Source organism: Haliaeetus albicilla, chromosome W (assembly GCF_947461875.1).
Source record: "Haliaeetus albicilla chromosome W, bHalAlb1.1, whole genome shotgun sequence".
NCBI classification, from domain to species: domain Eukaryota; kingdom Metazoa; phylum Chordata; class Aves; order Accipitriformes; family Accipitridae; genus Haliaeetus; species Haliaeetus albicilla.
Genome location: NC_091515.1, coordinates 37,049,998 through 37,063,391, shown reverse-complemented (window position 1 = coordinate 37,063,391; position 13,394 = coordinate 37,049,998). Strand labels below are relative to the sequence as shown.

The 13,394-nt window shown below is 40.4% G+C and overlaps 1 protein-coding gene across 5 annotated transcripts in view; it reads right to left on the bottom strand.

Annotated features, from left to right (window-relative positions):
• LOC138683649 (solute carrier family 12 member 2-like) overlaps positions 1-13,394 on the bottom strand; it is a 111,234-nt gene that overhangs the window by 17,946 nt on the left and 79,894 nt on the right. For all 5 annotated transcript variants that reach the window (XM_069775656.1, XM_069775655.1, XM_069775654.1 and 2 more), the window contains 5 exons: positions 12,406-12,561; positions 11,176-11,275; positions 6,470-6,581; positions 3,454-3,594; positions 3,140-3,246 (listed from right to left, as the gene is read on the bottom strand). In XM_069775656.1, coding sequence (XP_069631757.1) covers positions 3,140-3,246; positions 3,454-3,594; positions 6,470-6,581; positions 11,176-11,275; positions 12,406-12,561 — 616 coding nt within the window. The remainder of the gene's footprint in view (positions 1-3,139; positions 3,247-3,453; positions 3,595-6,469; positions 6,582-11,175; positions 11,276-12,405; positions 12,562-13,394) is intronic.

Below are 13,394 nucleotides of genomic sequence, written 5' to 3'. Positions count from 1 at the left end.
TTACTGTAGAAACAAGCAATAAGCTTGAATAAATGACTGAATAAAAGTCTGAGTAAAAGGAAAAACAAAAAAGCCAAGATTTAAAAGATAAAAATACAAACTTAATCATATCATACAGTTTGCATTAGCCATTAAGCATCAACACTTTAAATATAGATACCTCATTACAAACAACTATAATTCAGAGAAATCCCATGTCCTTTCCTCAGAGAGAAATCCCACAAGATTTCACTCATTAAATGCTTTTCTTTAAAAGTAGTAAGACTTAATGAGATATGTTCAAAGTATCAACATATTCTATAATAAATGCAATAAAAACTGAGTATGGTGTAAGAAGAAAATGTTTTGCCCATCAGTGGACATTTTTAATACATTAATTTGTTAAATCTCTACAGATGTGTTTCTATTGTGCATTTCAGAAATTTTCAAAATTCAAACTTCAAAAATATGCTTGACCTACAGTTACTACCTCCTGAGGTTTTTCTGTTGTGGATGTGGAGAGCCACATGACTTTCTGGCCCTAAGAGTTCCTCCAGCACAAGACATTCCAAATCAATATGGAGGGGGTGGGGTGTGGAGTATGGATCCCACACCCACAAAGAAAAAGCAACCAACTTTTTCCCTTATTTTTCACTGCCTTTGGTGTATTTTTCTTAAGGACCCAGGGTGGTGGTACTGGTGGTGGGAGAGGTTTTGTTTTTTTTTCACTCCCCCCCCTTTTTTTTTAAATCTCTACCTGTAATACTATATCCCTTCTTTCTTTTAAAGGCACAGTAACCGACAAGGGTAAAGCACAAGTAAAACAGGTTAAATAGCATATAACAATGTCCTGGTTTCAGCTGGGACAGAGTAAATTTTCTTTCTAGTAGCTGGTATAGTGTTATGTTTTGGGTTCCGTATGAGAAGAATGTTGATAACACACTGATGTTTTCAGTTGTTGCTAAGTAGTGTTTAGTCTAAAGTCAAGGATTTTTCAGCTTCTCATGCCCAGCCAGCGAGAAAGCTGGAGGGGCACAAGAAGTTGGGAGGAGACACAGCCAGGACACCTGACCCAAACTGGCCAAAGGAATATTCCATACCATGTGACATCATGCCCAGTATATAAACTGGGGGGAGTTGGCCTAGGGTGGATCACTGCTCGGGGACTAACTGGGCATCGGTCGGCAGGTGGTGAGCAATTGCATTGTGCATCACTTGTATATTCCAAGCCTTTTATTGTTATTATTATTATCATTATTATTTTCTTACTTTCTGTTCTATTAATCTGTTCTTATCTCAACCCACGAGTTTTACTTCTTTTCCTGATTGTTTCCCCCATTGCACTGGGTAGGGGGGAAGTGAGTGAGTGGCTGTGTGGTGCTTAGTTGATGGCTGGGGTTAAACCATGACAAACAACAGCAACAAAATAATCTCTATAAGTGCAAGTGTGAGAAGCAAGTTTTGTTTTTCTTAAATATGTTTGTAGTGAAAGGTATTCTATTAATTTTTTCAAGCAGAAGTGGTCAGACTTTCACAGCTGACAAATTACACTGGGATTTCCTTTCCCATCTCCTTCTTGGCTACTGTATTACTTTGCGTGTCCAGTGCTGTATATCATTTATAACAAATATTTCTGGTGGGTTGACCCTGGCTGGATGCCAGGTGTCCACCAAAGCCGCTCTATCACTCCGTCTCCTCAACTGGACAGGGGAGACAAAATATAATGAAAGGATCATGGTTGAGATAAGGACAGGGAGAGATCACTCACCAATTACCATCATGGGCAAAACAGACTCGACTTGGGGAAAATTAACTCAATTTATTGCCAATCAAACCAGAGTAGGGTAATGAGAAATAAAACTAAAACTTAAAACACCTTTCCCCCACCCCTCCCTTCTTCATGGGCTCAACTTCACTCCCAACTCTTCTACCTCCTCCCCCTGAGCGGCACAGGGCGATGAGGAATGGGGGTTACGATCAGTTCATCACATGACTCTACCGCTCCTTCCTCCTCAGGGCCAGGACTCCTCACGCTCTTCCCCTGCTCCAGCGTGGGGTCCCTCCCACGGGAGACAGTCCTCCACGAACTTCTCCAATGTGGGTCCTTCCCATGGGCTGCAGTTTTTCACGAACTGCTCCCGCATGGGTCCCTTGCATAGGGTGCAGTCCTTCAGGAGCACACTGCTCCAGCATGGGTCCCCCACGGGGTCACAAGTCCTGCCAGCAAACCTGCTCCAGCGTGGGCTACTCTCTCCACCGGTCACAGGTCCTGCCAGGAGCCTGCTCCAGCGCAGGCTTCCCATGGGGTCACAGCCTCCTTTGGGCATCCGCCTGCTCTGGTGTGGGGTCCTCCAGGGGCTGCAGGTGGATATCTGCTCCACCATTAACCTCCATGGGCTGCAGGGGGACAGCCTGCCTCACCATGGTCTTCACCACAGGCTGCAGGGGAATCTCTGTTCTGGTGCCTGGAGCACCTCCTCTCCCTCCTTCTTCACTGACCTTGGTGTCTGCAGAGTTGTTTCTCTCACATATTCTCACTCCTCTCTCTGGCTGCAGTTTCTGTGCTGCTGCAACTTTTTTCCCTTCTTACATATGTTATCCCACAGGCGCTACCATCGTTGCTCATTGGCTCAGGCTTGGCCAGCGGTGGGTCTGTCTTGGAGCCGGCTGGCATTGGCTCCATAGGACATAGGGGAAGCTTCTAGCAGCTTCTCACAGAAGCCACCCCTGTAGCCTCCTCGCTACCAAAAGCTTGCCACGCAAACCCAATACAATATTCTACTTATTATAGCACAAGGTTTAACTGGAAAATGAAAATTTAGCATGAGTTGATTCATTTTCTAGACTTAATCTCCAAAGACTGTAACTCTTAATTAAATCTCAGACCACTGCCACAATGCTGTCTATATGCAGAAAGGGTTATTAAATAGAAATTTAACCTGTTCAAACTGTAAAATAGCTGATTATTAATTTCCATATCAGAAAAAATACTGTATTGAACATCGTTGGATCAGCAATGTGGAAAATTGGAAAGCATCTGAAAACATGTAGAAGAAAGCTTGTGTAGCTAATATTTTTGAGGTAAAAATTCTTTGACTTATGTTTCATTTCAGTTCATTTGCTAGTAAGAGTTATCCACATTTCTGCATTTTCTACTTACTGGAGTAAATTTATATAGGTCTCAACATCTCTAATGTCAGCTTGTTTCCAGTTTCTCTTAAATCCAAGAACAAGGGTGTTAGGTCTCATTCTACCCAGACCAGCAGCCTAAGGAGAACACAAATTATTTTTTAAAACTAAGTTACTGAAGCAACTAATGGGTTTTCCTTTTTATTTTTAAGCATACAAGTATTTTTAAAAGTGTTAGGAAAATTTTGCATAATGAAAATACTTCAACATGCAAGTATAAAAACATTTAATTTTTTTATGTTCATCCTCACCACTTCCATTAAAAAAAAGAGAAGACAGGTGTACCTGCATTAAATACTGTCCTCCGTCCCTCAAATCCTCTGCATGCACTGGTGCATAGAAGGCCTTCATCTTGTTTTTAATAAGCCATTGCTGATATTTGGCCAGATCACTTAACCGTTCCTTCACTGCTTGCCTCTGAGAACCCTTTCAAAAGAAGGAAATGAAGGGGGAGAGGGAACAAGAAATATGAGTATCAGTAGTAATAAAGCACATTTTTTTATTTCACTGCTAGAATCCAAATCAAACTTGAAGAACCTCGAAACATGCTTCTTAAAGAGTGAACCACATTCTCATTTTTAGGATGAGGATTCCTCAACCTTAAACATTCTTGTTCCTGCAGAGCACAACCACTTCACCAGCTTGTGGCATAAGCTTGTCCTCCAAAGCATAACATAATTTTAAAAGAAAAGGGCTCTGTAATAAAACATACACGGATATAAGATGACTTAATATTAGGTTTTATGGGACTATTTGTTTCAAGCTGTACTAAAATTGATTTTGCCTACATTTATACATAATCCTACTACTGCTCCCTCCTACCGTTATTTCAGAAAGCCTTCGTCACAGTAGTCTCTCTACTGGAGCTCTATGAAAACTGTTTCTGGTGAGATTCAGTACAACATATGGAAGCACAACATGAAGTCTGCATTGCTAATCCAAGATCAGACTGTGGAAGCGGGTTAGAGGAGCAAAAAGAAACAGCTGCCTGTCCTAATTTCATCTGGGATATAGTTAACTGTCTTCCTAGTAGCTGGTACGGTGCTATGTTTTGAGACATTAAGACCTGAGACATTAAGACTACCACTGCGTTCTATTTACCATGAAGGGAGATTTAGAACTGGCTCAGTCTCTTATGTTTCTTACAAAACCAGTAATTTGACTCAGTTACCTACACTTCTTCTGTGGACTGCTAGCTTCCACACAGCTATCAAACCCACTCAAATTACCAAGATTTTAAATTGCATTATCACTTTATATTACTATTTATTTTTACATTGTTCTACCATTTTATGATCTGGGAAAATATCCAGATGAAAGATTGAGATCTGCAGCTTGATTAAGACCAGTCCCAAATATTTCTGCTTCTAGTCTGTTTCATATTACGGTTTCAACCATTCTGTGTCTGAATGTATTGCCATGAGTCTTACAGCTTTGGAGAAAGCTACCTTTAAGATTTGACTCTGCATTTAAACTAAAGAAAAAAAGCCACAATTTACAAGTTTCTGCTGCAATTTTTGAGAATACAAGTTTCCTCATTCATACAAAGCTAATCAAGTCTCCATGTATTTGCTTATGATAAATTGCAGCCTTTGTGGTAATATGTCTGAGATAGGAATGTGTGGTGGGTTGACCCTGGCTGGATGCCAGGTGCCCACCAAGGCAGCTCTATCACTCCATCTCCTCAACTGGACAGGGGAGACAAAATATAACAAAGGGCTCATGGGTCGAGATAAGGACAGGAAGAGATCACTCACCAATTACCATCACGGGCAAAACAGACTCGACTTGGGGAAAATTAACTCAATTTATTGCTACTCAACCAGAGTAGGGTAATGAGAAATAAAACCAAATATTAAAACACCTTCCCTCCACCACTCCCTTCTTCACGGGCACAGCTTCACTCCTGCATTCTCTACCTAACCCCCCAGCGGCACAGGAGGATGGGGAATGGGGGTTACGATCAGTACATCACACATTATCTCTGCCGCTTCATCCTCTTCAGGGGCAGGACTCCTCACACTCTTCCCCTACTCCAGCATGGGGTCCCTCCCACGGGAGACAGTCCTCCACGAACTTCTCCAATGTGGGTCCTTCCCACGGGCTGCAGTTCTTCACGAACTGCTCCCCCACGGGGTCCCTTCCATAGGGTGCAGTCCTTCAGGAGCACACTGCTCCAGCATGGGTCCCCCACGGGGTCACAAGTCCTGCCAGCAAACCTGCTCCAGCGTGGGCTACTCTCTCCACAGGTCCTGCCAGGAGCCTGCTCCAGCGCAGGCTTCCCATGGGGTCACAGTCTCCTTTGGGCATCCGCCTGCTCTGGTGTGGGGTCCTCCAGGGGCTGCAGGTGGATATCTGCTCCACCATTAACCTCCATGGGCTGCAGGGGGACAGCCTGCCTCACCATGGTCTTCACCACGGGCTGCAGGGGAATCTCTGTTCTGGTGCCTGGAGCACCTCCTCTCCCTCCTTCTTCACTGACCTTGGTGTCTGCAGAGTTGTTTCTCTCACATATTCTCACTCCTCTCTCTGGCTGCAGTTTCTGTGCTGCTGCAACTTTTTTCCCTTCTTACATATGTTATCCCACAGGCGCTACCATCGTTGCTCATTGGCTCAGGCTTAGCCAGCGGTGGGTCTGTCTTGGAGCCGGCTGGCATTGGCTCCATAGGACATAGGGGAAGCTTCTAGCAGCTTCTCACAGAAGCCACCCCTGTAGCCTCCCCGCTACCAAAACCTTGCCACACAAACCCAGTACAGAATGCAATTACATTTACTGCAGAAAGAAAAATGTGTTTTCTTTCAGGGAAGACAGCACTAACTTAGGCAGCTGTATACTGCTGTCATTTTGACTGACTGCTCTGTCCAAAGTATGAGAGAACACAAGACTGAATGATACAAGGACAGAAAAAGGCCCAGACTGTATTCCAATATTCACTTTACTCCTACAAATCTTCCAAAGCACTTAAGTATCAAATGATCAAAGATTCTAATTTTGCTAAGTTTCCTCCCATCCCATACATATGCATATCCTAAACCACAACACCTACTGCAAGACTTTCATTTAAAAGTGGATAAGAAGTGATGCAAAGCACATCCTGATGTTTATGTTAACTGCCATATTAGCTTCCCTAAAGGTGTAACACACCTAACTGCAAATGTGGTGACCCCTACATGAGTGGATCCCACCAGTAAATCTCAATTTTTGCACTTCTCAGGAAACTAACATCTTTCACTTGAAGAAAATGACAGTTTTGTAAAAAAGTCAAGGTAACTTTAAAGTAAAAAGAAAGAATACACTTACCATATGTACATGGCCACAGATCATCAAGCCCACATTTTTGGTGAAAGCATGGACAAGGTGAAGCAAAGCTGGACGTGAGTTTGGAGCACCTGTCATAATTAAGCACTGAGGTCTAGAATTGTGAAGAGAGGGGGGAAAAAAGGTTAGAAGTCATTTCCTCTGGAGTTTTGTTTACTTACTTTTTACAAAGAGAGGTCTCTCCAAAATATTGACCATGAGACCGTAATCCTCATAGGAGAGGTAATATCCTCATCTGCTTGTAGAAGATTATGTTAAATTAGGAAAAGATCATTCTTTCACAATTGTCAGCATACTTATGATTAATTAATTGGTTCCAAACTCAATAATCCCACTAAGTCTGAATATTTACACATTTTAAAAGATCAGACACAGGATTTAGACAAGACTAAGTCAGAGGGATAAATTTCTTCCCCCATCTTTTAAGTCACATCCTTTTAAATGTTCTGGATTAGGTTCTTCTCTGTCCAACAGAAGAATTGGAATCATATGCTTTTATCACTATCATTCAGAAAGCACAGCCAAACAATTGTAAAGTGAAATAAGTTATTCATTATTAATTCATTATACATCTATTAATTCATTATTGATTGATCCTTATAATAAATTTTAGAAGTTGAAGTATCCAGTCTCATTCATTTCAGATTTTTATTTTTTTTAAACCATAAAAATCACTAGAAGACATTTGTCCATGTGTCTCAATCCCTATAACAGCTGCAGTTCATTTTCCATACTAGAACCAGTTAGTTTTAGTATGTACCTCTAAAATTCAAAACATTTTTTGCCATAGGTTAGAAATCAGTGTCAGTCTAAAAAGAGTAACAAAAAAGTACTCCTAAAGCCAGTGTACTTTTAACTGGCTTATGTGGAGATCTATACCTCCTCTGGAAAATGATTAGAGAAGTTTACAACTCAAAAAGCTATTGTATTGGATTTATGTGGCAAGGTTTTAGTAGCAGGAGGGGCTGCAGGGGTGGCCTCTGTGAGAAGGGAACAGAGACTGCCCGCATGTTGGACAGAGCCAGCTGCAGTCAGATGCAGACCCATTGCAGCCCAAAGATGAGTCAATGAGTGAAGCTGGTGGCACCTTTGTGATAACATAGTTAAGAAAGGGTAAAAAACACTGCACAGCAGCTGTGAGAGAGAAGAGTAAGAACAAATGTGAGAGAAACAATCCTGCAGATACCAAGGTCAGTGAAGAAGGAGAGGGAGGAGGTATTCCAGGCATCAGAGGAGAGATTCATTTTTTTCTTAAGTCAGGTTGTTTTTTCACCCATTAACAATGTGACTGGATGTAATAGTAGGATGTTTGTAAATAATGAGGGATTTTAATGTCACATATTCTTAGAATTTCAGAAAGAACAGTCATTTCATTATTAGACTTCAAGTTTTGCAGTTTATGCCTACAACAGCCAGCTCTTCAGAAGTGGAAAGTTCATTAATACTCATGATAGCATATGTCCATACATTCTGTATGGTATGTCTAAATATTCTGATGGTTTTAATATTTTGTACCAGCTGTGGAAACTGGTTTGCTGCTAGGTGACTGTAAAAGTGAGATTTGGTAAATAATTATTAGAAATCTTATACTAACACTATGATTGAAACAATAGACAAAAGTATAGCCAAGCAATTAACTAGTAGAGGTAGTTACTCCTAAGTTTGGCAGTTCTTGGCTCTTATGACTAGATGTTCCTGTATGCTAGAGGAGAACAATGTTGAAACTGACCACATGTGATTGAAATTGTGTTAAGCTTCAAGATCAAAGAACAAGGACAAGAACAAAGACTTCAAGGACAGCCAACAGTATCTCAAATGGGTCGGTGGTCGTAAAAGCAGCCCTTCGACTCAAATGAATTCTTCATTGCGCATGATCGGATGTAAGCAGTACTGTGATAATCAGTTACAACAATTTTTATGTATATGTATACTAATCTGATTAATATGTAATTATTATTCCATATAACCTGTTTCTGCTGAAGCTGTGGCATACACGCTAGGTGGAATTATCCCCCGTGCATCCAGTGCTGCAATAAAGAATGCCTGCTTTCTAAAACACCAAAACAAGTCTTAGAGAGTTTCTTCGACTGGCTTTTTGGTATCACTCATTAATACATTAATAATTTATAGTTTTAATCTAATATTCATTGAGGTTGTGCTGATACCTATCATAATTGGCTGACATCTTATTTCAGCTGTCTGTATCTACGCAACACAAACATTGTGAGTACCTATCCTATATTTTTTTAAAAAAATTTTAGTCACCTCCAAGAGAGGCTAGGGGGCAGAACTGGTGTATTTTTCCCAAATGACAGGCAACATTATTAATCTTTTCTTTGAAAAATACTCCATCACTGCCAGGGTCTGGATTCTGGACTTAACCTCGGCAGCAAATGGCACCTATATCAAGAATCTCTCCTCAAACTCACTCCTTAAATTATGCTCTAAATAGGCAAATTCCCTTTTGTAAACAACAGAAGATTTTAGTAGCTAGATTCACTTGCTAACACACTGAGCATAACTATGACAGAATAAGACATCTCTTAGAGTTGTAGATGCAAGGGATGATAGAGGTTTGCTCCTAAGAATCAATAGTATTAACCCTATGCTGGGCATGGGCAGCATGTAGGAGGTAACTGCCCAATTTGAAAAATGATGAGTCAACAACAAAGGGTCACCAAGATGTGGAGGCTAGAGCACATGATGTACAAAGGAAGGGCGACAACTAAATTAATTCAGTCTTAAGAAAAGAAGGTGAGTGAGGGAATCTCAATGTTGTCTTCAATTACCTAATAGGAGGCTATAGATAAGATGGAGCCAAACTCTTTCTGGAGGTGCACAGAAAAAAAAGACAATAGGCAACTGAAGATATAACATAGGACATTCCAACATTAAGAAAAAAACAAAAAGAGGGTGGTCTAACACTGGGAAAGTGTGAGAGACTGAAAGAGTTAATGTCTCAAACATTGTGGTGGGGCGAGTTCTGCTTAATGAGGAATTCTGCATAACAATGAACCCTGCCCAGCAAGGAACCACAGGCCAAAAGAAGCCCATCAGCACCCATCAGCAACAGGACAGTAAGGACATGTGGAGGGTGCTCAGCTCCCTGTTCTGATATGCTGAGCAGGGCAGCTCACCATGCATGGCAAAAGATCACCATGGAGGGAAGGGGAAGTTACTCCCCAAACGACCCCCAAGCCCAAAGGCTCTCAAACTGCTCATGACACCTAGTTAGCCTAATGAGTTCGAGTGCCCACCCAAAGGAGGGGCAAGGATGATAAAAGGACACAAACTGAAGCCCCACATGTGCACAAGCCCACCAGAACCGGACCCCTCGGCTGACTGAACCAACGCTGGACCCAGGACCGGTGAAATCTTTCTCCCTTCCTTTTCTCTCTCCATCTTGCTCTCTCTTTCTCTTTCCTTTTCCATAATCCCTACACCTCATCCCTTTAAGACATAAACCATTGACCAAGTCTGGGACTAAGAGTGGATCCAGCTGCCCCTAGGCCCTTCTCTGAGAAGGAATCTAGAAAGCAAGGGGGTCTGCTCTGAACCTCGTGATTCAACAGGAGGGATCTCCTTACTCCCTGAATTGATGTGTATGGTTACCATGGGTTACACAGTTTACTGAGGTAGTCTCATGCCAATTCCTGTTGTGAGAAACCCCACCACCTACTGTTATGCCTCCCAAGTTCAGTTTGCTTCTGTCATGAATAAAATGTTTAACTGATTGTTTGGTGTCATTTCACCTTAATTTAGCCCGAGGGAATTCTGAATTCAACACTACTCCCTGGTCTGTCCAGCCTGGGTCTTGACAGAAAGATTGCTCAGAGAAGCTGCAAAATCTCCATCCTTGGAAATACTCAAAACTTGATTGGATGTAGTCCTGAACAACCTGATCTAACAAAGTTGAATCTAACTTTGCAGATGTCTCTGCACTAAGCCAATTGAGTGGATGGTTAGAGAAGATCACCCGCTGAAGTCCTGTTCCATCTATGAGTGTATCTATTTAGAGGAAGGTTTAAGTAATCAACACCTTCTGTTAAAATTTTTTGAAGCACCTTTCTTCTAGAATAGCTCATTCCATAAAAGCAGCATACATACTATAGGATAGGCAATTACCTACTTCAATAGAACACTTCTTGGGCAGCCATGCTGGCTAATGAAAAAAATCAGTTCTCTCCTTCAGTTGTGTAAAGAATGCTAGTGTAGCCTGTTTGTCATTACTGCAGTGCAACAGAAGAATACCCCTGATGTGAATCAGCTAGTGTTGAGGACGCAACATACGTATTATACATATTTCAGGGATTTTCGGTTAGATCAGTTTTAGCCTGATCACATTGACTGAATGCCCATTAGCAGTTTGGAGCACATCTTCCAATTCAGTTTCATCAAAAAGGAATCCAATTTACATGCCCCAAGACCACCAGTCCATGATACAAACTGAAATGCAGTAAACAGGCATCATCAACAGACTTGCTTCTGAAGTGCAGTCCTGATCAGAAATAAAATGCTAATGTAGATATGCCCAGAGGCTAAGATAGTGCGATTCAAAGTTATTATAACCCATAGGAGGTGAACAGGTAATTTAATGGAAACCATGATAGGAAACATCACAACCCTACCCTACTGGCTACATAGCAGAAGTCATTTCCAATGTCCTTAATAATATCATTAACTGTTACCTGAAGTTTTTCACATGATCTTCCACTCCTGAGAGACGAATAGAATGCTGTAGTGCATTCAAGTAAGTCAAAGCTTGTGTTGAGGATCCCCAATTCACATCTGTGGGAAGATTTGAAGTTTCAATATTTTATTTAAAGCAGTTCAACATAAGACTACATGATCACAAAATGAATGTTGAACACCAACTGGCTAAAAGACCCTACAACTAAATAGGCAATTCTATTTAAAGATAACATTCCTGTAGAAGATGTCCAATAGAAGTTACAGTTTGATATTTTATAATAAAGAAGAAAAAGGAGGAAAAAGAGAAGAAAAAGAGAAGAAAAGGAGAGGAAAACAAGAGGAAAAAGAGAAGGAACCGAGTTGTTTCCAACATTGCAAACACTGTCAACTTCAGTTAAAAAAATTAACATTTAGGAAAAAAGATGTTTAGTTATTCTACATCACAGCAAAGCAAAAAGTAACCTTGCAAAGCATTGTCTAAACTAAATCAAATACTTTCAATGAATAACTTTTGATGCAATAAAGAGGACAGACTAGATTATGCAGTTCCTTTTAGAATATTATTTTTATGAGGAAATTAAAGCTCTTAGTATGCTCTCTAGTTGTTCCCATATATGTTCTGATTTTGCTAGTTACAATTAATTTATCATTTAAGTACTTTATAATCTTCACAGCATAGGATTTTTCTTTTTCCTTATTGTCAACTTCAGGAACACTTTTTGGCTCAATCCTGCTCCATGTTGCACTTATAATCATATAGTGTTCTTAAAGGGAAGGAAGAAAGTGTATAAATTGTTATTCATAGCTACAGGAATGATTTATTGAAAAAACCCACAAACACTACACAGATCCCTTTCCAATTCAGAAGAGTACAGGAGCATCTCCTTTAATTTCCTGTCAAAACATGCTTTTCTGGTGCCTTCAACACTGCAACCCAAGCTCTTCTCATATGCACCTTTCCCTCTAACTTTCATTCAAATGTTTACGTCTAAGGGCAAACATGTTAGATTTGGATGGATCTTGATATACTTGGGTGGGAGGGAAGACAACAGCAATGAATATACAGGCATAATTCTATTTCATTACAACTGGAAAGTCTGAAACAGAATTTTGAACTAGCCATCCAAATAGAATTAAGTTCTCATTTTTCTCTAAACAACATGACCTTTTCCTTCCTCTACCCCCCTCTTCCCCACACCAAAACCAGAAGAAATCCCTATACATACCTGGTTTCTTGTAAGTGACATAAATATAGAGTCCAAGGACTATGACATATGTTAGAAGTGCTGCCCACCAATTAATGACAAACATTACAATGCAGCACAGAATAGCTCCAACAAGAGAAATCCACATATTGTAGTATTTGAAAGCAGGACGCCAACCTACTCAAAATAGGATAGGAGAGGGAAAAGGGGAAGACAATTTAATCACTGCTCCAAGGGAAGGTAAGAGCTGTTCATCTTTCTTCCTCAGTGCTCTGCATCACATTTCATAATAATGTGCATCGGTTTCAGTAATGTACAAAATAAGGACTTTGACACTTTTACGCTTTCAATTTTCCAACACATTTGATATTAATTTGCATCTTTTTTAAATAGAGGGCAAAATTAGAAACATTTCCATCTCTAAAAGTGTGTCTCGAAGAGAGTTTGAAGATGCTTGTGCCAGTATATCTATTAAAACAGGCTACTAGAACCTTTGGCAATAACTTGCATTACACAGTTGATTTTTGCTTTTGAAGGTAGTATAACAGGAATTATCAAGTGTCTCTATCACATACTAACTGGTTCTAGGTGTGTATTTTTAACATTTCCACGTGACTAGAAATTTTCACATTAAAAGAAAAAGGACAGATGTATCCTAGCAGAATGCAAATATGTCAAAGTACTGGATTGCCACCGTTTTACACCCTTATTTGTCACAAGTTTATCCAAGATCAGGTAAATACACAACCCCAAGACCCCCCCCCCAACATACACAAGATTAATGACTGTATTAGACATATACACCTGTTATGTAGACACTGAGTTATGCAAATGCTCTGAAAAAAATTATTATATTTATCAGTTCAGTAGATAAGAACCTTTTAGTGACATTATTTATTTCATCATGAACCAATAGAGGACTGAGCATGAGATCCATTGGTTCTATAAGTATTGTCATTTGGCTTCTTCCTTTATTCTAACTAGCCTCCCACACCAAACAAAGGCTATAA